This window comes from Aricia agestis, chromosome 17, assembly GCF_905147365.1.
Source record: "Aricia agestis chromosome 17, ilAriAges1.1, whole genome shotgun sequence".
Taxonomy (NCBI): Eukaryota; Metazoa; Arthropoda; class Insecta; order Lepidoptera; family Lycaenidae; genus Aricia; species Aricia agestis.
Genome location: NC_056422.1, coordinates 3,168,031 through 3,190,819, shown reverse-complemented (window position 1 = coordinate 3,190,819; position 22,789 = coordinate 3,168,031). Strand labels below are relative to the sequence as shown.

The window sequence follows — 22,789 nt, the reverse complement described above, 5'->3', positions numbered from 1 at the left end:
CTGCAGTTTTTCCTATTCACTAAATTACTGGTTTGATTAGGGTTAGGTAACCTAAATATAAAATTGAAACTTACTGTAATTTTTCGATACAATGTTGGCAAATTAAAGTAAAACACTTTATGTAAAATATTGCTAATCATGGTAAGTTCGGACATAGGGTAAGTCCGGATAATTCAACTTTTTACTGAATTAGTCAGTGTTCTTTTTACCTGGTGCTAAGCTACGGGCATATAAGCCATACTGCACTGCAACCGCAATCTGTAGTACCGTACCTGTAATTTAATTTAGCGTTAACTTGAATTATCCGAACTTATCCTGATTATCTTTATTTATTCATTTGGAATTTCTTAGTCCAACTTGTATTAGATCTCCTGCGTGCGTTCGCAATGTGACATCTATTTTCAATTTCAATTCTTCTGGGTCCGACTTGAAAATCAAATCCTGAATGCAGTACGCCAGAATTGTTTTTAATATTTGCATAGCGTATCGTTTTCCTGGAACAAAATCGTTTAGGTACTCGAGTGGCATAATTCTTGTATGCTATTCAAAAAATTATGACAATCAAGTTCGGCACAATTATTTCTTTTTTCGGATAAACATTATTTAATAATTTTAGCTTTGTTATTAATAAAGTGCATAACATTATTAAGTATTTAAAGAAAACAATAAAAGGAAACCAATAAATTTTAAAACAAAATGTTTATTACTTATCATTAACGTACAAGCAACTAAGCAAAAAATGGATCCGCATATTTTCAACTGTAATTGCAGCTTAAATCCAAGAGTCGCAAAGTGTTTAACTGTGTAGCCTAAAACTAAGAACTTACCAATACATGCTCTCTTCCCAATACTAAACGCGAGTATGGGAGGTGTTGGCTCTCTCCAGCGTTCAGGTCGAAAATCTAGAACATCTGGACCCCAAAGCCGCTTCAATCGACCGGACGCCCACATGTTCAAAACAAAGAACGAACCTTTAGGTAGCAGACAGTCCCCTAAACAAAAAATTGATAAGTAAGTAAGCTTGTTAAGTAAGAAATTGATGATAAGAAGTAAATAAACGAAATTAAACAAGAAATACACATAGCCTATATTTTGACAAAGCTACAATACCATAAAAAGACATTTCAAATTATAACTACCCTCGTTTTTGTCCCAACCTCAAGTATACAGGTAAAATTTTCTTTGTAAGATTCACTCACTTAGTTGTATGTCTGTATCCACTTTTCTCAACACTACAGGTACGGATGGATACAGTCGCAAGGTCTCGTTGATAACTCCTTCGCAATATACCATCTCCTCTAGATCTTCTCTATTAACATCACGTTTTGTATCACCAAATATTTCTTTGATCCTTTTAAATAAATTTGATACATGTTATGAATAAAATATATCGTTTATTTTGAATATATTTGTAAATAATATAACATTGCTATTTGTATTAATATTATTTTTTTAATGAGCATTTCTTTAATTACGTTTAAATTTGCACTTACTCTTTATACAGCTTCTTCTGGACATCTTCTCTGCTACCAATCATAATGAATATGAAATGCAAGGTTGTAGCTACTGTTTCTTGACCAGCGAATATTATTGTGTTAACTTCTGATTTGATTTCCTCTTCAGTCATGTTAGCATTACTTTTACTTAGGTTATGTAAAATATCTAAAAATGATTTAACTCTAGGCCCAGATAAATCTGCAATCAAATTATTAACATTATGTTCTATGAGAATAGTAACCTTTTTATAATAATAATTATATAACATCTAATTCACTTAGCTAACCATTTTCATTAGACTTCCTAACTTCTGTATCTTTTTCATTTAAGTCTAGTTTTCTTAGCACCTGAAAAAAATATTTTAGGTTGATACAGATAAGATAGATAATTTTGCAGACTCTTCATAGTGAAATTCACTCACTTTTCCAGATACATTTCGTAAAACCATTACATGCTTCATATATTCCTTGTATGCTTTTGTACTTCTGTATATAAACTGTGGGTGTAAGAAAATATTCAATCCTCGTTCTATAAGTTTCTCGAGGGTTTTAGTGAACGCGTCATAGTATTCCTTCGTTGCAATACTCTTCGATATATCTGGTATACCTAACGCCGTCTCTGTAAGTAACAATTACTTTTTATGCTTTTATCATCTTAATCAACCAATTGGGGCCTACTACTGAACGTAGACCTTCCATAACGAGTGTCATCCAAGCCAACATTCAGTGTCATCCATCTTCGAATTGTCGATCTATCGAGATGCAGAGTTATTTTCTGTTGCCAATAATTGATACTTACGTTGTTTGATCGATTTTAATTACTGTATTGATTGGTATAGGGATACTTTTTAGTTTCCGAATGAGGACATACTAGAATAGTTTTACTATATCACGGAAAAATTGTCGTAATGTTTTAAGACAAAGTAATTGGGAGACACCAGTGTTAAACCTCTTACTCGTCTTGGCTCTAACGTTCTTCTGTAAGGTCGCGGTGATCAGTGATTGTTAAAATTACGTAATAGACTTACGACAAATAGCTTCAAGGGTAGCGTGTGCTATGATCTGCTTGGCATCAAAGGGTCCCCTGTCAATCTTGGTCTTCATCATCTCAACCAACTTTTTGGCTTGCTCGTTAAAGATTGCCTGGTAATTGCTTACAACTTGGCTCGAGAAGGCTCCAGCCATCATCTTTATGTTTTTCTTCCAAATGTGTCCTACCAAGAAAGGTACAATATAAAATATAAGTAGCATATTTTCGATCCTGTGACCCATCGGTATATTTCTAACCAGTCTGTGTGAATATGTCCGTGACATCGTAGTTTCCGAAGGAATTGTCAGAATTTTAATTTTCTTTTGCTTATTTAACTCAATAATATGCTCAACTTACTTACCTATGCCTGGTTATCGGAGTATTTTGTCAGGACATTATCTATTCACTCCTGCTTTTGATTGGCTAGTGCCAAAGCAGTTTGGCTAATACCAATCAAGTACGACACAAACAACTTCAGAAACCGGAAATTAAACATTTTTCGTCGTGTCTGTGTTTTACATAAATTATACAATTGTAACAAAACTAAGTGATAATACTTTAGGGTGTCTATGTGTTCCTTATATAGAGCTCACTGTGAAAGTAGCTACGCTGAAAAAGCAACATTTTTTTTGTTATTTGTATGGGCAAGCGCCCGCTCGTCATTAATTTTTACATAGAAAGATGAAAAAAAAGTTACTCTTTCAGCGCTGCTACTTTCACAGCAAACTTTATAATATAGAGGACCCATACACACCCTAAAGTATTATCACTTAGTTTTGTTATACCCTGTATTTTTACCATTTTTTGCGCATCCAAACATAGCTAGCATTCTTACCCGGAGCTGTTACCAGCCCGTTTCCTAGCCACTCCCGAGCAAAACTGTACTGATGTGGCTTCTCTATGCAAGCGTTGGATGCCAATTTCGCCTCATCAGGATCTGATATGACTGTAACATAAAATGGTTAATAGTGTATGCTTACCATATTTTACTTTTATAATACCTTTTGACTACGACCGCTTTTGAGTCTTTTCGTTTAGAAAAAGCGACAGTATGTAGGCCAGTATATTATAAGTTTATGAGAAAAAGACTCTACGGCGTTGACACTTTAAAAAAATAATTGTAGTTTTTTTTTAAGTTTACGCGTAAAGTAATAAAGTTGTCGACATAAATTAGGGTAATATTTACCTAAAGCCGGATAATTTCCAACCCAAAAGACGAAAGGTAACCCAGATTTTTCCATCGCATCAGTAATTTGCAAGAGTTGTCGGAAGATGTCTGAAAATTTATTAAAAATACACCTTATTTTGTCATTTTTTTTTCATAATTTAATTATAATAACTTCTGGGTTTTTAACTTACGCTCCTTACTGCCTAACAAAAGATGCATATTACCCAGTAAGGGCAAATACGGCCAGCTTGGCAGATGACTTAAATATCTGCCTTTCCTCCATTTGAATATTGTTAGAACCACGTAAATAATACCTATAAGTCCACAGCTTACAATCCAAAGATCCATCTAAAATAATAGATATATTTAAAGTATGGTGTATAAATAAATTTTACGTGTCTTCATTTGTTCGCATTTTGAAGAGTCATCCATTTTTTTTTTATGAAATAAGGGGGCAAACGAGCAAACGGGTCACCTGATGGAAAGCAACTTCCGTCGCCCATGGACACTCGCAGCATCAGAAGAGCTGCAGGTGCGTTGCCGGCCTTTTAAGAGGGAATAAGGGTAATAGGGGAGGGTAGGGATAAGAAGGGAAGGGAATAGGGGAGGGTAGGGAAGGGAATAGGGTAGGGGATTGGGCCACCGGTAAACTCACTCACTCGGCGAAACACAGCGTAAGCGCTGTTTCACGCCGGTTTTCTTTTTCTTTTTTTTTTATGAAATAAGGGGGCAAACGAGCAAACAGGTCACCTGATGGATAGCAACATCCGTCGCCCATGGACACTCGCAGCATCAGAAGAGCTGCAAGTGCGTTGCCGGCCTTTTAAGAGGGAAATGGGGTAATAGGGGAGGGAAGGGAAGGGAACAGGGGAAGGTAGGGAGGGGAATAGGTTAGGGGATTGGGCCTCCGGTAAACTCACTCACTCGGCGAAACACAGCGCAAGCGCTGTTTCACGCCGGTTTTCTGTGAGAACGTGGTACTTCTCCGGTCGAGTCGGCCCATTCGTGCCAAAGCATGGCTCTCCCACGTATAATTACCCCACGTACACGTGGCATACCACAGAATAGTGTCTATGATACTAACATTATAAAATATAATAAATACAAATAATCGGCCAAGTGCGAGTCGGACTCGCGCACGAAGGGCTCCGTACGGTTATAGAGGAAAAATAGGCGAAAATGTGTGTTTTTGTATGGGAGTCCCCCTAAAATATTTATTATTTTTTTTTTTTTTTTTTTATTATACTTTTTGCACACATCAAGGTACAGAGGCGGGCTTAATGCCTTTAGGCATTTTCTTCCAGCCAACCTTTGGGTGAAGACGATAGAGACGAGATGTGGTAGATGCAAAGTACATCTATAATTTTATCAACATTAATAAATACATACTATAATAATTACTATTACATACTATACGGATACTATAGTTCAAATAAACTAATAAATAAATAATAATATATATATATTTTATATACACAATAAATATCATATTTTATATAATATATATATATATATATATATATACACATATATATATATATATATATATATATATATATATATATATATATATATATATATATATATATATATATATATATATATATATATATATATATATATATATATATATATATATATATAATATATATATATATATATATATATATATACTAATAATATATTAATTAAAAGCAACTTAATTTATTCTGTTCTTAATCTGCCTGAGACTTAATCAAAAATAATTCACGAACTCTGCGCTTGAATACCTTTATTGACTTAGCCAATCTCACTTCCACTGGCAGTGCGTTCCAGAGGAGGATAACTTGGATATGAAAGGAGGAATGGACGAGTGATGTTTTATGGGGTGGACAAAGAAGGAGCATGTTATTTGTGGACCGGAGATTTTTGTCGTGATTGCTACATCTAAATTTAAAATGAGCAGCCAGATAGTCAGGTGCAGAGGGAGAGTGGAGCAGGGAAAAGAGGGTACACAATGCCCGTAGCGATCGTCGTTCACGTATCGGCAGCCACTGCAACTTGGCACGGAAAGGGGAGATGTGGTCGTACTTACGGAGGCCAAAAATAAATCTAATAGAATTATTGAGAAGCCGGTCGAGTTTGTTGAGGAGCTCCGAATTAAGGTCGAAGTAGCAAGTATCACAATAATCCAGTACTGGGAGTATAAGAGTTTGTACTAGTAAAATTTTTATACTGGATGGCAAGAAATATTTCATGCGATAGAGAGACCGCAGGCAATTAGTGACACTTTTACTAACGTGAGACACCTGAGTACGCCAATCGAGATTAGCATCAATATACAAACCGAGATTCTTAACACTGGGGCTGAAAGGAATAACGTTTCCGTCGAAAATTACAGATGGGAGAGTTCTAGTGTCGACTTTTCTCAGTAGTCTCGGGCTTCCTATCAAAATCGCTTGACACTTAGCGGCATTCACAGACAACCCAAACTTGGTGGACCATGTGTTGATAGCATTCAGATCTCGGTTTATATTATCGATAGCATTTGGTAGGTTTTCTACTGTTTCCTGACCGTAAACCTGCAAGTCATCAGCGTACAGATGATGCGCACTGCGAATTACAAAGGAGACGAAATTAATAAATAATGAAAATAAAAGGGGTGGGAGGACGCCGCCTTGTGGGACACCAGCCTCGAGAGTCCGCCAATCAGAAAAAGACTGATCTACTCGAACACGCTGCTGACGTCCCCGAAGATAAGAACGAAACCATTTTAGCGCTTCGGGCGAGATCATAATATGAGAGAGGATTGCTAGAAGAATGTCGTGATTAACATTGTTAAAGGCGTTTGAAAAGTCAATCAGCACTAAGACAGTAATTTTAGAATCCTCCATACCGGTTCTTATATCATTTGTAATTTTCAAAAGAGCTGTAGTGGTACTGTGTCCCGGTCTGAATCCTGACTGTAGTGTAGAGAGAAAGTTATGTTTGAACACAAACCGGGATAACTGCTTGTTAACACACGCCTCGATCACTTTTGAAAGGAAGGGGAGGATGGAAATTGGTCTGAAATGAGAGGGTTGAGTAGGATTTTGTACTTTCGGTAAAGGCCGGACGTAAGCCTTACGCCATAAGTTGGGAAATGTGGAGGACTCAAATGAGAAGTTGATTATATGAGTGATGGCAGGGAGAAGATATTCAAGGATGGGAGTGATCATTTGGCGGCTAATGTCATCACAACCCACGGCTCTGGAACTTAAGGACTTAATGACTGCTTTAACCTCGCCTGTAGTAACTGGTGTTAACTGAAAATTATCTATATTTGCTCGTGGTAATCCGATTAAATAGTCTATTGTTTCAGATTTAGTGAGTGTGTCCATGATAGGAGAAGTAGCGAAGTGGGTATTAATGTCATCCAGACTAACCGTGCATGGCAACTCCAGATGACACGATTTCCCGAAGCCTATGGTACCAAGAAATTTCCAAAGGTTAGCACCTGAAGAAGAATAATTAATTATTTTACTGGAGATGTGTCGGCGTTTTGCGTTGCGCACCATCTGATTACACTTATTCCTCGCCTCCTTAAACTTTTCCCACTTAATGTCGGATCGGTCGGCCCTGTATTTGCGAAAAGCGCGATCACGTCGTCTCATTGCCTCCTTTATCTCAGGATAAAGGAGGCAATGAGACGACCGATCCGAAATTATAATAATTTATAATAAAATTAAAATAAAATTTATTTTATTTTAATTTTATTATAAATTATTAGAACACAGATAAAATAATTAAGCATATTGTGAAAATTATTGATTACGAGCCAAATAGGTCAAAAAAATACGTTTGTTGTATGGGAGCCCCCTTAAATAAAAATTTTATTTTTAGTATTTTGTGTTACCTATAAAGGCAACAGAAATATATAATCTGTGAAAATTTCAGATGTCTAGCTATAGCGGTTATTGAGTTACAACTTACAGCCTGGAGACAGACAGACGGACAGAAAGACGGACATCGAAGTCTCAGTAATAGGGTACCGTTTTTACCCTTTCATAAAAAATATTCATGTCCAAACCGCTGAACCAATTTTGTTGAAATTTGGTATAGAGTCCCGGCAATGAAATAGGATTGTATTTTTAACGAATTTAGCGCAATAGCTTCATCCTGTTGCATGAATAATTACTCCTGGGAAGGAAAATTGATATTCCCTATTTCACCCCCATATTTTGGAGGATGTTTATAGGTGTAATTTTTAATCCTTTCTTTCTTATACTTATAATACTTTTAAAAAATATGTGTAAAAACTAAAAAGTTTCAGGATAACGGTTAGAGTAGTTTTCGCATAAAAGTGTAACAAACTTACATTCATAACATGAGTATTGAGTATCAACGCCTCCGTGATCAGTGGTATAGAGCGCGGCTCTTGACTCGGAGGTCGTGGGTTCGATTCCCGCGTTGGAAACATGTTATTTCGCTCATGACTATTAACAATGTCGGATGTGCAAAATCGTCATTTTTGTTTTATTTCATAAAATATGTCCTTATAACCAAGGCTATCGTGAGCTGAAAAGAAAAAATCTATATTATGCGTAGTTTCTGAAATAGCCACATTAAATATTACTAAGATCGCCGGCTAACAATGTCGGATAGTCACTACCTACGTTATTAACGGAACGCGGAAGCGAGTAAGAGCGCACAATGTGCCATATCCGACTATGTTAACGGAGGGAATGGACTTCGCGCTGTCATTTGATTTTTTGCTACCGTAGTTATATTTTTTTACTTTTCGACGCCATTTTCAATGTCTACAAGATCAGCACGGCCAATTAAAACTTGGTACTCAACGAAATTAAGAAAAATATAGTAAAAGGCAAAAAATGCTGATGGTAATATTATGTCCAAAGCTAACGCTAGTGCGGAAAATGGTATTTACTATTCTTTATAATCTTTTTAAATATTTTTAACAGTATAGCTTATGTTTTATTGCTTTAGATTTGATTATGAGATGAATTCTTAACTTCATCAACATTAATTTATCGTAGGTAACTTAAAATTGTAGGATGTACCACATCCAATGTTCTTAACCGGTTTTTCAAATGTGTAAAATGTCGGTAGTACCACATACGACATTTTTAATCGGTTTCATAAATGGTTAAATTGTCGGTAGTGCCACTTCTGACATTATTATGTGGATTTATAAATTGGTAAAATGTCGGTAGTACTAAATCATAATCATTTCATTTACTTTTCTTATTGATTAAATGGCGCTTGTAGTTTGTACTATATCTGTCGTTGCTTACCGACTTTTAAGAAATTTCAGAAGGCTTTAAAATGGGTAATTTTTGTGCGAAAATTAGGTTTTTGTTGGCACATGTCATACATAATGAATTAATATAATTTTTTATTTATATACATGGGAGAGCCGTGCTTCGGCATGGATGGGCCGGCTCGACCGGATAAATACCACGTTCTCACAGAAAACCGGCGTGAAACAGCGCTTGCGCTGTGTTTCGCCGAGTGAGTGAGTTTACCGGAGGCCCATCCACTAACCCCTACCCTATTCCCTTCCCTACCCTCAACTATTCCCTTTCCTTCCCTTCCCTACCCTCCCCTATTACCCTATTCCCTCTTAAAAGGCAGGCAACGCACTTGCAGCTCTTCTGATGCTGCGAGTGTCCATGGGCGACGGAAGTTGCTTTCCATCAGGTGACCCGTTTGCTCGTTTGCTCCCTTATTTCATTAAAAAAAATATATTATTAATCGTATTTTTCATGGTTTTGCGATTTGGTGACTAGTAGCCGCAATAAAGCCAGACTTTCTTGGCATTTTGCTATTAAGCAGGTAGGCAACAAACATAAAGATTTACTCAAATTATGTAAAAGTGACATAATTCCCAAAAATAATATCTAAAATGCTATTTAAAATACCACAATGGATTAGAAAAAATCTCGGATGAAGAAGACTGCTTTTGAATAATTAATCGAATAAATACTAATCTCAATTTTTCATGTAAACAAAGGCTGTGTTGGTACGTAAGTGACCTAAAATGTAGAAATTTTTAAGAACTACTTGACTCCGCGAACTTCGTTTCATGGGCCTGCAAAACAGTCAGTCCTTCGTCAGTACTTTCTGTATTGCCCACACATTTAGGCACTATCATCTCTCCAGCATATTTGGAAGATCTAGATGAGATCGATAGCCGGTCGTTCGACTTGCAAAATATATAATATTTTCCATTACACATTCGTGGTAGCCGCCGCCGTTACCGCGTCGGCGCGGGCGCCATATTTTGAGTTTTAATCAAACTGTCCTTACTTCTAAAATATTTGGCTCATGATTTAAAGGACAATTCTATTTTTCACATAATTCCAATTAATATTTTGATATTTATGTAGGTAAGGATTAATAACGAATATGCAAAAAAAGTCACGCTAGAAGGAGATGATTTGAAGTATTTTTTTTAATGAAAGTAATGCTTATTATTCGTTAACCATAAAAGATAGACATAAGCTGCCCTGGGCTTTTTTGTAGATAATGATGAGTACTATAAATATGTATAGCATTATTTTGATGTATCATCAGTATTTTTCGTAGCGGAAGCGAAATAATGAAATTTTTCGCAAATTTTTACCACTTTGGGTTATATTTTTGCTATTTTCGGTAGGATCCCTAATATTTTTCAGAATAATACATAGCCTGTGTTCTTTGCAAATGATGTAGCTTTCCAAAAGTAAAAGAATTTTTAAAATTACTTCAGTAGTTATTGAGCCCATTCAATACAAACAAAACTTTTTCTCTTTATAATTTAAAACAAACTTTTTCTCTTTTATAATTAATATATTTTTTGATTTTTTATTTTGTTTAGTTAATTTATGTTATGCTATCAAAAAGTCAACAAAATAGTGTCGGTAATAATTTTTAATTTCAATTTTTTAAGTAAGTTTTCATTTCGGATGAAAATTTGATTTTCCGAATTATTTAAATCATAAGAAATGTTTTGTATTTTCATAGTGAGTGATTCATACGTACATTGTTTTTACGTTTTATTTGACAGAAGTCAATAAAACTATTTTTTTTCTTTAAATTGTTGTCGTTTTTGTTGGTAATTTCTACATGAGACATATTTTTAAATTAACAGTTATCACTTAACAATGACGTAAATGCCACTTCCGACAAGCAATCGTCGATTTTCTACAAGCAACAATAATGTTCTGGCACTTCCGACAAATCAGCATTACTCGTACCCCGTTAAAAAGGTCAGAAGTGACTTTTCTCATATTTAGGCATAAAATACGAGATACTCATAATAACATATCAAACGTAAATAACTTTTATAGTATTAACCTGAAATTTCATGATCCTACTTGAAATAAGTAAAAAGTTATGCACAATTTAGACTTTGAATCGCTCTCCTGTAAAGTTGTCGTTTTTCACATCCGACATTGTTAATAGTCATGGGCGATTTCCAAGTTTGGTTAGAACTTAGAACAATGCAGGCTGATCACCTGATTTTCTAACAAGTAAGATGATCCATGCGACAGATGGGCATATAAAAAGTCGGTCCTGCGCCTTTTTATATGCCCATATGTCGGTCGTCCGTCCCACTGGGTTATGGGAGTAAAGGAATAGAGAGTGCTCTTATGTACTGCGCACACACTTGGGCACTATAAAATTACTCCTGTGTAGCTGGCAGCCTGGTTTCAATGAAACCGGCCACCGTCACCGAAGCTGGGAGCTATTATTTTTAGGGATTTTGAAATAAAAACCTTTGAATAGCAAAATATTACTTACGTGGATGCCAAAGATACAAAAGATTATAATACAGAGTAACTACGAGGAAGTTACATGAATGAGAATCTAACCTTATTCAGTCTATTAAATAGATAGCATTAATATAATCGCCCTAGACGAGGAAGAAAATAACACCGTACGATACGACAATTTTATCGTAACAACGTCATACGTCATACTACAAATATCGTATTATAATAATATGTAACATGTACTATACGAGTTCTTATGTTCCATTTGGTTTTTAGTACAGTAAATGAAGGCAAAAATCAGGTGCAACCTACGATTTTGTTGAACCTCCATTGATTAGGATTAAGTACGTTAAACCATCTACTTTAAAAGTGACATACGCTCGTATTGCGCTTTTTGTATTTAAGGGGTGAATTCCACCGCTTTTGTTATAAATAGAATTAAATCGGTCAAGTGCGAGTTGGACTCGCGCACGAAGGTTTCCGTACCATCTTGGAGCAAAATCAGGCCAAAATTGTGTTTTTTGTATGGGAGCCCCCCTAAATTTTTTATTTTATATTAATATTATTATTAAATATTAAAGTACACATTTAACTAAAGACTTTGAGAAAAAATCAAGTACCTACCTGTTGCCATTATTGATATAGAGCAAGCCAAAAAAAACACGTTTCTTGTATGGGAGCCCCCTTAAATATAAATGTTATTTTGTTTTTAGTATTGAACCCTAAAAATGCAGATTTAACCATTCCGGTTAAACTAATTGTGTTTAATTTGATAAAATAAAATATGTTTTAATGTTTTTATTCGTGATTTATGATTATTTAATTAATTTTTCAACCCCTTTAGCAACCAACCCTTAAATCGTGAAAAAACCGTACTGATTCATAAAGGGTTTAGGTTCGTTATTTAAAATTAGTAATTTTTATTAAAATATACCATTGATACAAATGTTATGAATGAATTGATAAATGTCGAAAACAACCATTTTAAAATTACATTCATAATAAGTATAACATTTTAAATGTGTCTATTTGTCTGTCTGTTACCCCTTCATGATCACTAATGTTGCTGAAATTGGGATAGATATAGTTTGAGTCCGGACTCCGGGATACTGTTTATGCCAAAAAAATGTATGGTTCCGTGCGAATTGCAATAAACAAATTATGGCATAACGGAGTGGCGGGCGTCATCTAGTCATCACTCATCAACATGCCTAAAGCTAAATGATAATCTATAGGTACTCTATACATATAAATAAAATTGGAGTGTCTGTTTGTAATATTAAAATAACCGTTTTTTACTACATGCATATGAATATTTAGACGGTACTTACACCAAAATAACAATTTTTAGAATTTTTGTCTGTCTGTATGTCTGTCTGTTTGTTCCGGGTAATCTCCGTAATGGCTGGACCGATTTAGACGGTAGTTTTATTGGCAGATAGCTGATGTAATAAGGAGTAACTTAGGCTACTTTTTAACCGACTTCCAAAAAGGAGGAGGACATATTTTTACTTTTTTATTTTTACCTATGTATTTTACATTTTATTGACGCGGACGAAGTCGCGGGTAACAGCTAGTTACTAATAAATATAATAATTATTGGGCCATTATTATAGTCCATGTTGTTAAGCATTTAATCGTTTTTTTTTTTATTTGGCGTGATTAGTCTGAAATAAATCACTGATCAGAAGTTACGATCAACGATAATTAATTACAACAGCCCGCGATCCCTCCACACATATATAAATTTTTTGTAGCTTAAAAAATACAAACATTAGGCAGCAGCAGCATAGTTCTTTTTTATTCATTAACAATTTTTATAATTTCGCAGATTATTATTCACCTGTATTAAACAACCTTAAAATCACAGATGTGAAAAAAAATTCACCGATATAAAAAAATATTGTCACCGAAGGTCTCCGAAATACGGAGTCACGGAGTCACCATATCCGTGATTTTTTTTTGCATTTCGGTGGTTTTTTTTTTTCATTTCGGTGACCAAATAGGTTACCAAATTCACCGAATTTGGTAACCTATTTGGTCGAAAATGCAAAATATGCATCAAAACGTTTAATATTTTGACAGCTGTATTAATTTAAATACCGATATATTGTATACTATACCAGCTATCCCGGCAAACGTTGCTTTGCCATAATATAAATCAAGTATTTCACCCCTATTATTTTATTGAAGTGACTAAATAAGTATGTTACCATTACAAAGTCCATCGCTATCCCGTCCCACAAACAATGGTCGCCGTCAGTCTCGATTTGTAATAATTTACTATTATTTATTCAACAAATGCACTTATCAATATAATAAGTACTCAGTAGCCGATTCTCAGACCCACACAATATGCATATAAAATTTGGTTATAACAAAAAATTGAACCCTTCTTCCAAGGAAAAAACAATATTCTTAAAATAACCTAAAAAGTATGAAATAATTATTATTCTTCATTAGTGCCTTATTCAAAATTCGACTAAATCTCAAGGAATTCTGTACTCAATTTTCATTCGTTTGAAGCTGGGTTAAATTTTTTGTTAAAAAATAATAATTTTACTCTTTTTAGTTATCTACAAGACAAGGCTTTTTGCGTAGATAACCACTACGAATATTAACTATCCATATTATATTACTGTAAGCGAAATTATGGCAAATGCTTGGAGTTGTCTAAGCAATGCTGCAATTTTCAAACTTTTATCTTCAAAGGTTCAGGAGTTCTGTTCAGTGCCCTTGGACCAAGAGACACCTTCGTATGAATTTTTTCTTATTCGTAATATATGTTTAAGTTACTAGAAACAACATATTTAACACTATGAGTGTTTTGATAAATTTCAAGGATTTCCCTCGATTGCCCACAGATCCCATCATCAGCTCACCAGTTTCGTGATTGTAATACAAAATTAAGATTATGTCCTATACGACAACACGAGAATTTTGAAAATCAGTCCACGAAATAATCATCAAAAACATCTGCTTCGATGCAAAATATCACGAAAAGTACCAATAATTGGGTCATAGTGTCATAACCCATTAAATAATTAACCTTGTAATAATTATGAACAATCAAATTGATGTATTGGCTTATGTTTTCAGTTGTTTAAACAACGCCGAAATCCTCGAACCTGTATCTAAAATGATTTAAAAGTTCTGCTCGGTACCTTCGGATCCAGGGTATAACCTGGTGCAAAGTCTTACTTTTTTGCAGCATTTACCTTGAATGCTTCAGAAAAAATCAAAATCACTATATTATGTTTCCATACAAATTTCAAGGAGTCCCCTCGATTCCTCATGGATCCCATCATCAGATCACTACTTTTGTGACCATGGTACCAACCTCGGATTCAACGCTGTACAACAACAAAAGAATCATGAATATCGATACAGAAACGGCGAAGTTATGGTTGAACATACAAAAAAAATATATAAACAGACGAACATAATATAACCTCCTCCTTTTTGGAAGTCGGTTAAAAATCTGTAAAGCCGTTTCGGAGGAGTACGCGGCCTAACATTGTGACACGAGAATTTAATATATAAGATATTAATTACTACGCCAACATCTGCAGCCACCAAAGAAGAGATGGAGGAATTTTACCACGAGCTGGAATTAACTTGCAAATCGTTACCAAGAAAGGAATGTACAGACTTTAATGCCAAGATAGGACACACTGATAACGATCAACACCTAAAGAATTTTATCGGCGAGTACGGCTTGGGCACCCGCAACAGTCGCGGAGAGATGTTGTTAGAGTTTTGCATTGAAAACGGACTATTCGTAACTAACAAGTAACACGGCTTATAAACAACATCCACGGCGCTTATGGACATGGCGGTCGCCGACAGGTCATAAAAATCAGATTAACTTTATATTTATCAGCAGCAGATGGAAGTCGTGCATAACTCTTTCTAAGACTTTTCCGGGTGCAGATTGCGGCAGCGACCATCAGTTATTAATAGCTCGATACAGAGTTCGCCTCAAAGTAGTTTCAAAGCCTCCACCATCAAAAAAGTTTATTTTCACACAATAATCGAAAGTTTTTGAGGACTCATTTCAAACACGCTTGGACAGCGAAGTGTTCTTTCCGTTTGACTCAGTCAATACATCTTGGAATCAGCTTAAGGTCGCATTAGAAGAGACAGCTAAAACAATCACAAATGGTCTGAAAGTAAAGCACTCTAGAGCTGAGTGGATGAGCAAGACCACTTGGGAGGCAATCGCACAAAGAAAGGCACTCAAGACTAGAGGAATTCGTTCAAAGGTGGAACAACAGCGATACTGTAGACATTACAAGAATACATATATCAATTCCATAATATGTAGAGATATCCAAACACACTCTGATACCCTACACCCACGAGACATGTTTCAAAAGGTAAAAATTCTCACACGGGAACTTCTTGGAACATAGAAGATGAGAAGGGTAACCTGATTTCAGACAAGAACCAAGTGATGACAAGATGGAGGAACTACTGCCAAGACCTATACAAATATACAGGCACAAAGCTTGGGTAAATCTGGAATCAGAGTAATGCATTGTTAAGTGTTTTCTCGAATGAAAAATGCTACAGATTACAGCAATAAAACGTTTATTCTTCGATTTTACAATTAGTGAAAAAATATGTGTCGTCTAGTTCGCATATTGATGTCGAATTATAATTGTCGTATTATGAAGCGTCTTGATGCGTGTTCCATTCGTGTTCCACGCGTTCTTTTGTTTCCTTCTAGAATTTCCTTAAAATCGAGTTGGTCGCGGATGACGTCACACATCTAGTTGGCCACGCTTTTCAGATTTTCATACGTATGAGTGAGATGGCGATATTAGTTATGAAATTAGAGCGAGACAATTGAAATGTATGAACATCACTGACCTCCATTATACATGTATAATGGAGATCAGTGATGAACATGCATTCAATAGTCGCGTTCGTTTCGTTTTTCAATGCACATTGCGCATGCGCAAAGTTAAAAATTAGTGTCATTGTGAGTGTCATGTTCTAAAATCTGACAGAAATTGTTAGAACATGACACTCCATTATGAAGTTGACAGTCAGCTGCCAAACTGCGAAAAAATGAAACGAACACGGCTAATATGTCTTAAAGTATGGAGAACAGAACAGAGGCCAGACGATTGGACAGAATCTCTCGTGATACCACTACATAAAAAAGGATCTATAGTCAGGGAACCCTAGAACAAATTTTGACTGCACTGCAAACTGACTGCACGTCCCAGGAGGCAATGCATCAGGCCGAAAACAGAGACATGTGAAGAGCCCTATCCCGGAAAGCAAATCGACGGCGGAAATTTCAAATGTCGTAAGGGACAAACCCCGACTTTACAGGAGAGCAAAAAAAGGTTTTTCTTATTTTCTAACTGGCATAACTCTTTCATTTAACGGCCTATTAAAATAATTTCTAGACAGTTTTGTTTCAAATTGCACCATTTACAGCGATAACTCAAGTAATCTTAGATAAACATAATAGTTTAAGAGATGATGTCCCTTATTGAGAGGGACGTTTGTTCTAAAATTCCCGTGTAATTTTAGAACAAACGTCCCTTACACGTGGCCATTTTTGGCACGATGGCCAAGTATTGTCTGTTAAAACATTAAAAAAATATGATTGTTATAAAATGTTGCTTACACACAGTGTCAAAGGGAAACCATTTTGTTGTAACCACCGAGCTGTCTGAATCATCTGGCATTTAATGTTGTAAAGCATACTAATTAATAATCAGGATAATGAAGTAACTTCTAAGAACATAATTGTTTTCATTGAAATAACATCATAGGATATTGCAAAATACAAAATTTTAATTATAAAATAACTACAAAATATGAGTTAACTGGGGTAACTATTTTGCAAAATTTTTAGGAGCTTCCTAATCTAACTATAATAATTAATGTGGTATGTAAATAGCTGAGTTCTTGGAATACTCTAAAAATCTTAATCTATTTACGGTTAGAAGCTAAAAAATAGTGTTTTTATATGAGAGCCCCCCTCAATTATTTATTTTATTTTACTATTATTATTAACCCATCAAGCCCCATACGCTCACCAATGAGCGAGACACAATAGAATAAAGAAGATAGAATCGAAGGATTAAATAACGAACATAATTGTGAGTGGTTGACCAAAAAGGGACCTCAATGTAAATAATTTGATTTCGAGTAAATCGCGTTTCAAGTTTCGTGTTAAAACAAGTTGTAGAACTGCCTCGGTTCACAAAACAATTCATAAAAAAAACTACGGCACCTAAAAATATGCTGATTAGACCAAAACAAAGCTAAAAGACCATTTATTAAAAAAATAAAAAATAAATCGTTTCCAATCCCTTCGGGTTGATTTCGAGTAAATAGCGTTTGAAGTTTCGTGTAGAAACAAGTTGTAGAACTGCCTCAGTTCACAAAACAATTCATAAAAAAAACTACGGCACCTAAAATATGCTGATTAGACCAAAACAAAGCTAAAAGATCATTGATTAAAAAACCGTTTCCAATCCCTTCAGATACCTTTTTTTGGTCAACCACTCACCATTAAGCAGGGCTCGGAAACCGGTTGCAGAACAAAACCGGTTTCGGTTATTGACCCCAAACCGAAATTAATTTCGGTTAAAGGTTGCACTTTACCGGTAAACGCAGAATACCGGTTTTTCTTTAATTTCGGTTTTGGTATTGAAAATTAACCGGTAATTTGCCGCGCGCGACGTTGCCACCCCGTGCGCAAGCGAAAAGTAAGATTTTGTATCAAGGTATACCATGGTTGAGAAGGTGCTGACGGAACTGATTCCTTATAGATACAAGTTTGGGGGTTTCAGCGTTGTTTTAAGAACGGAAAGTATATGTTAATGTGCAAATTATATTCATCAGAATTCAGTAATAGTAATGGACATTGAAATTACTATGTAGTATGTATGTGTGCTGTAGGACTAGGATGAATATTATGATTTATGCCTGTTATTGGCAACCATCTCGTTTCAGACAATTTTGATTTTTACAAAATGATTATACAGATTTTAATAGGTAATTAGTTTTCTATTAGGTATTTAACAACCATCAGTTAAAAATGTAGTGTTTATTTTTTATTTTACTCGACTTAAAAAGTTTTATAGTCTAAGTCAGCGGCAGGCAACAGGCGGACCGCGGTCCGTGTGCGGACCACGAAAGGTCGAATTTCGGACCGCGAAATATTGTAAATATTAATTTAAAAAATTTCAAAACTTATGGTGTATTCCGAACATTCTTTACGATAGGGACCACAATAGTTCTCATGAGGTCTGCTGGCAAATAGGAGTGCCGGATACAAAACGTATAGAACATTCCTAATACTCTATGCAGATGAAAGCCTGCGTGCCGCACTGAGTCCGTCGTGACCAGGCGATTTTCCCCTCTTCATGCCATTTATCACCTTGGACTAGGGTTGTTGAGGAAGTGATTTTGAGGAAGAGGAGGAGGAAGAGGAATTTTCACGCGCAAATTTAGAGGATGCGGATGAGGAAGAGGATATTTTTTGAGGAAGAGGATGCGGATGAGAAAGCGGAAGAGGAAGAGGATGATAGGAAATTATAAATACTAGCGGACCCAACCCAAAAGTCTTTGTCCTGTCTGTACATAACTAGGTACATAGGTACATTACACAAAAATTAATTAAAAGGGCATTTTCCAGTGGACCAAACTATGAATCTAAACCATTCTCAAAACACACACAATAAAGAATCATCAAAATCGGTCCAGCAATTAAGGAGGAGCTCAGTAACTAGTCTAAGAAATCGACGATCAGACCGAATAATTCGTGTAGTTTTGAAAGTTGGTACAGTTTTTCCTAAAGGTGTCCAGATGAATATACTAAAAGTCCCCGAGGGTGGGGCAAGAGCAAGGTGGGGTAAGGGGAGGGGGGGAAAGATCTCTTTTTCAAGGTTTTCGCTTGTGACTCGAAAATTATTTAAAATATCTCTTTAGTGACTTCTACATTAATTATCTACATTAAAACTATAAATTACGTCCAAACATTTTTACTGTACGATAAAATAAATTTGAAAGATGTTTACGATAAAATAATTATAAACAAAAAACTTTTTGAAAAAAAGCTTTTATTTAAATAGTCTAAAAAGAAGAAAATAAATTTCTCCTTAAAAATCCTCCTCCTCAATATATTGTACAATTTGCATGATAATAAAAGCTTGTCGCGCGATTTGTAAATAAACTACATATTATGTAGTACCAATTTAACTGAGTAATTAATATTATGTATTTTTTTATAAATTTATCAAGTACTTACTGATAGATTAATAAGTCTCGCGACAAGCTTTTATTATCATGCAAATTGTACAATATATTGAGGAGGAGGATTTTTAAGGAGAAATTTATTTTCTTCTTTTTAGACTATTTAAATAAAGTAGGTACTTCAGTCCGGACCAACGCCTACAACTCTACAAGGCGCAGGTTCGGCCTCATATGGAATATTGTTCTCATCTCTGGGCAGGTGCGCCTAAATACCAACTGCTCCCTCTGGATCGTATCCAACGAAGGGCTGCTCGAATTGTTGACTGCCATAGTGTTTCAAACAGCTTGGACCCCCTGGAATTACGCCGAGATGTTGCTTCACTCTGCATCCTCTATCGGTTGTATCACGGGGAGTGCTCTGAGGAATTGTTCGTAATCATACCACCTGCAACTTTTCGCTATCGTATATATATATACAGGGTGTAACAAAAACAAGTGATAATACTTTAGGGTGTGTACGTGTTCCTTGTAGAGAGTTAACTGTGAAAGTAGCAACTCTGAAAGACGAATTCTTTTTTCCACTTTTGTATGGGCAAGGGCCCGAGCGTCACGAGTTTCCCCATACAAAGGTGAAAAATTTTTTTGGTCTTTCAGCGCTGCTACTTTCACAGTGAACTCTCTACAAGGAACACGTACACACCCTAAAGTATTATCACTTGTTTTTGTTACACCCTGTATATATATATATATATATATATATATATATATATATGTATGTATATATGTATATATATATATATATTTTTGTTCTACTTTAATTACACACACAAATTATATTTTTATGTATATATTATAATGCTTATATTATTATTTACAGTCAATGTTATCTATTTTATTTATGTTTATAATATTTATTAACTATCTTACACACAACCCATACATTTACTACACATAATATTATAATTATTTATTGTGTGCCTCAAGAGTCAAGACGTAGTCTGTCCAACGCCGACAAAATGGGTCCACAGAATATCAGGGACTGTGGAGCCCACAGTCATGAACCTGAGTGGATTCCACTTCAATAGTTTGGGCATTACACCACCAACCAATTCGTATCTGGCGCCTTGCTTAATGCATTATTATGTTTTGTTTTATGGTTATTATTATTTATTTATTTTTTTTCTCTTGCATTGTTGTTGTTGTTTTTTTTTTTTTTGTGTTTCTGATTACTATCAAGCTACTTGTATTGTGTGGTGTTTTTAAATTTAAATGTACAGAACTTTGTGTAATGTCCAGATTACTGAATAAACGTTTATTTATTTATTTTTATTTATTTATTTAAAATAACTATTCCCTTATCTTGGATGAGCCGCCATATTAGATGTAGAATGACATTACATTCGTTTTTGAGTTACTCTCAAAAAGCCCTTCCATTTAATCCATATTGCAGGACTGCATAGAACAATAATTATTTCGCCATCTTGGATGGTCGGCCATATTGGATTTAGAGTGATGTCACATACCAAATCGTGCATGGTCATCCAAACTAAACGCGTATGCAAAATTTCAGCTCAATCGGTTAAATATATCTACTTCAAAATTGAGTTCCAAAATTCCACCGTAACATACATACTTACATACATACAGAGCAAGTTAAATAAAAGCTTTTAAAAACGTAGTGGTATAGATTCATTCTTCCTGAAGATATTTAAAAAGAATAAATTTAGATAGGATCAACTTTGAAGGAGGAATCACGGGAATACGTTACCTTGATTAACTGTACCTAGAGACAGATACAGTAAATCGGCGTAACGTAGTCCCCTGATTCCTCCTTCAAAATAGAGTCTATCTAATTTTATTTATTTTTTATTATTTTCAGGAAGAGCCTTCCCCCCCTCCCCCACCGCCGGCTCTTGTCCCGCCCTCGGAGACTTTTAGTATATATTCATCTGGACACCTTTAGGAACAACTGTACCAACTTCAAAAACTACACGAATTATTCGGTCTGAATTCCTTAATTTTCCCAGGCTAAACATACACAACAACGCACACAAAAAAAAGATGAGTGAATGATACAATTCTCTGGCTCTGGCGTGTGCGTTGATACGCGACGCGCATGCGCAGTGAAATTCCTCATAAGTTCCATTTTGAGGAAGCGATAGCGGAAGAGGATTTTTTTTTTTTATTTATGAGGATGCGGTAACGGTTGAGGAACCCAAAATATTGCGGAACTTCCTCATTATGAGGAAGCGGAAGAGGAATCCTCAGCAACCCTACCTTGGACACATCCTTACCCGAGAAACCAATCGCTGGGCCCGACTGAACTTGACGCTCAGTGTCGAGAGCCAGCGGCAACAGGGATTTCACCTGAAAAACCTCTCGAAGTAAATTCGCAATCTTAATTGGATCCTAACCTAACCTAACTTCACTATTTAGTTGCTTAGTACCTCTCCAGAACTTATCAAAACTCTTGGAAGAGTGTTGAGCAGCCAGTTTGTCCATTCTGACCTGCTCTTGATTATTTTTACAAAATTTTAGACGCAATTTAAATATTTTAAGACTCTCATACATTTTGTCATAAAAAGGTCCACTAGTGGGCTTCCCCGCTAATAAATCTATACTAATATTATAAATGCGAAAGTATCTCTGTCTGTCTGTCTGTCTGTCTCGCTTTCACGCCAAAACTACCGAACCGATTGTAATGAAAATTTGTATACAGATAGTCTAAATCCTGAGAAAGGACATAGGCTACTTTTTTACTGGAAAAATGGGTTGAAAGGGGGTGAAAATACAAAAATTTGTTCAAATTAAGTTAGTTCCAAAAATTCACACTAGATGGCGCCGTGCGTCTCTTACATCGCGTTAACGCTTGCCCAACATCTTTCTATAAGAGGTGGTATGATCATACACTTGAGTTCCGATTTTTTTCGATTGTTATTTCTTTTTTACGTTATTTAATAAGTCAGTACTTTATATTATATACAGTGACGTAACCTTAAACCTATCAATGATAAATAGTTTATGGGTAAAGTTGTGTAATTGGGGGGCTAAATAAGCTCTAAAATTTGGCATAATATATAAAGTTTAATTTTAAAAAATGAAATATTATGTGCGCACTGCACAGCTGTTTTGA

At 35.4% G+C, this 22,789-nt stretch overlaps 1 protein-coding gene across 1 annotated transcript; it reads right to left on the bottom strand.

Moving 5' to 3' along the window:
* Positions 1-333: 333 nt before the first annotated feature.
* Positions 334-20,902, bottom strand: LOC121735636 (cytochrome P450 4c21-like). Its single transcript, XM_042126531.1, has 12 exons — positions 20,898-20,902; positions 14,767-14,770; positions 3,886-4,042; positions 3,713-3,802; positions 3,362-3,472; positions 2,525-2,710; positions 1,919-2,115; positions 1,784-1,844; positions 1,494-1,695; positions 1,200-1,351; positions 828-992; positions 334-494 (listed from the first exon to the last, which is right to left on the bottom strand). The coding sequence occupies exons 3-12, from the start codon at positions 4,040-4,042 to the stop codon at positions 334-336; spliced, it is 1,482 nt and encodes a 493-aa protein (XP_041982465.1). The 5' UTR covers positions 14,767-14,770; positions 20,898-20,902.
* Between the last annotated feature and the right edge of the window lie 1,887 nt (positions 20,903-22,789).

Bases quoted from the DNA above. Each gene is read 5' to 3' on its own strand.
- LOC121735636 (XM_042126531.1), bottom strand. From the start codon at position 4,042: ATGGATCTTTGGATTGTAAGCTGTGGACTTATAGGTATTATTTACGTG. The intron at 3,803-3,885 runs GTAAGTTAAAAA...ATAAATTTTCAG, and splicing joins TTTGTTAGGCAGTAAGGAGC to ACATCTTCCGACAACTCTTG. The intron at 1,845-1,918 runs GTGAGTGAATTT...TATTTTTTTCAG, and splicing joins TACGAAATGTATCTGGAAAA to GTGCTAAGAAAACTAGACTT.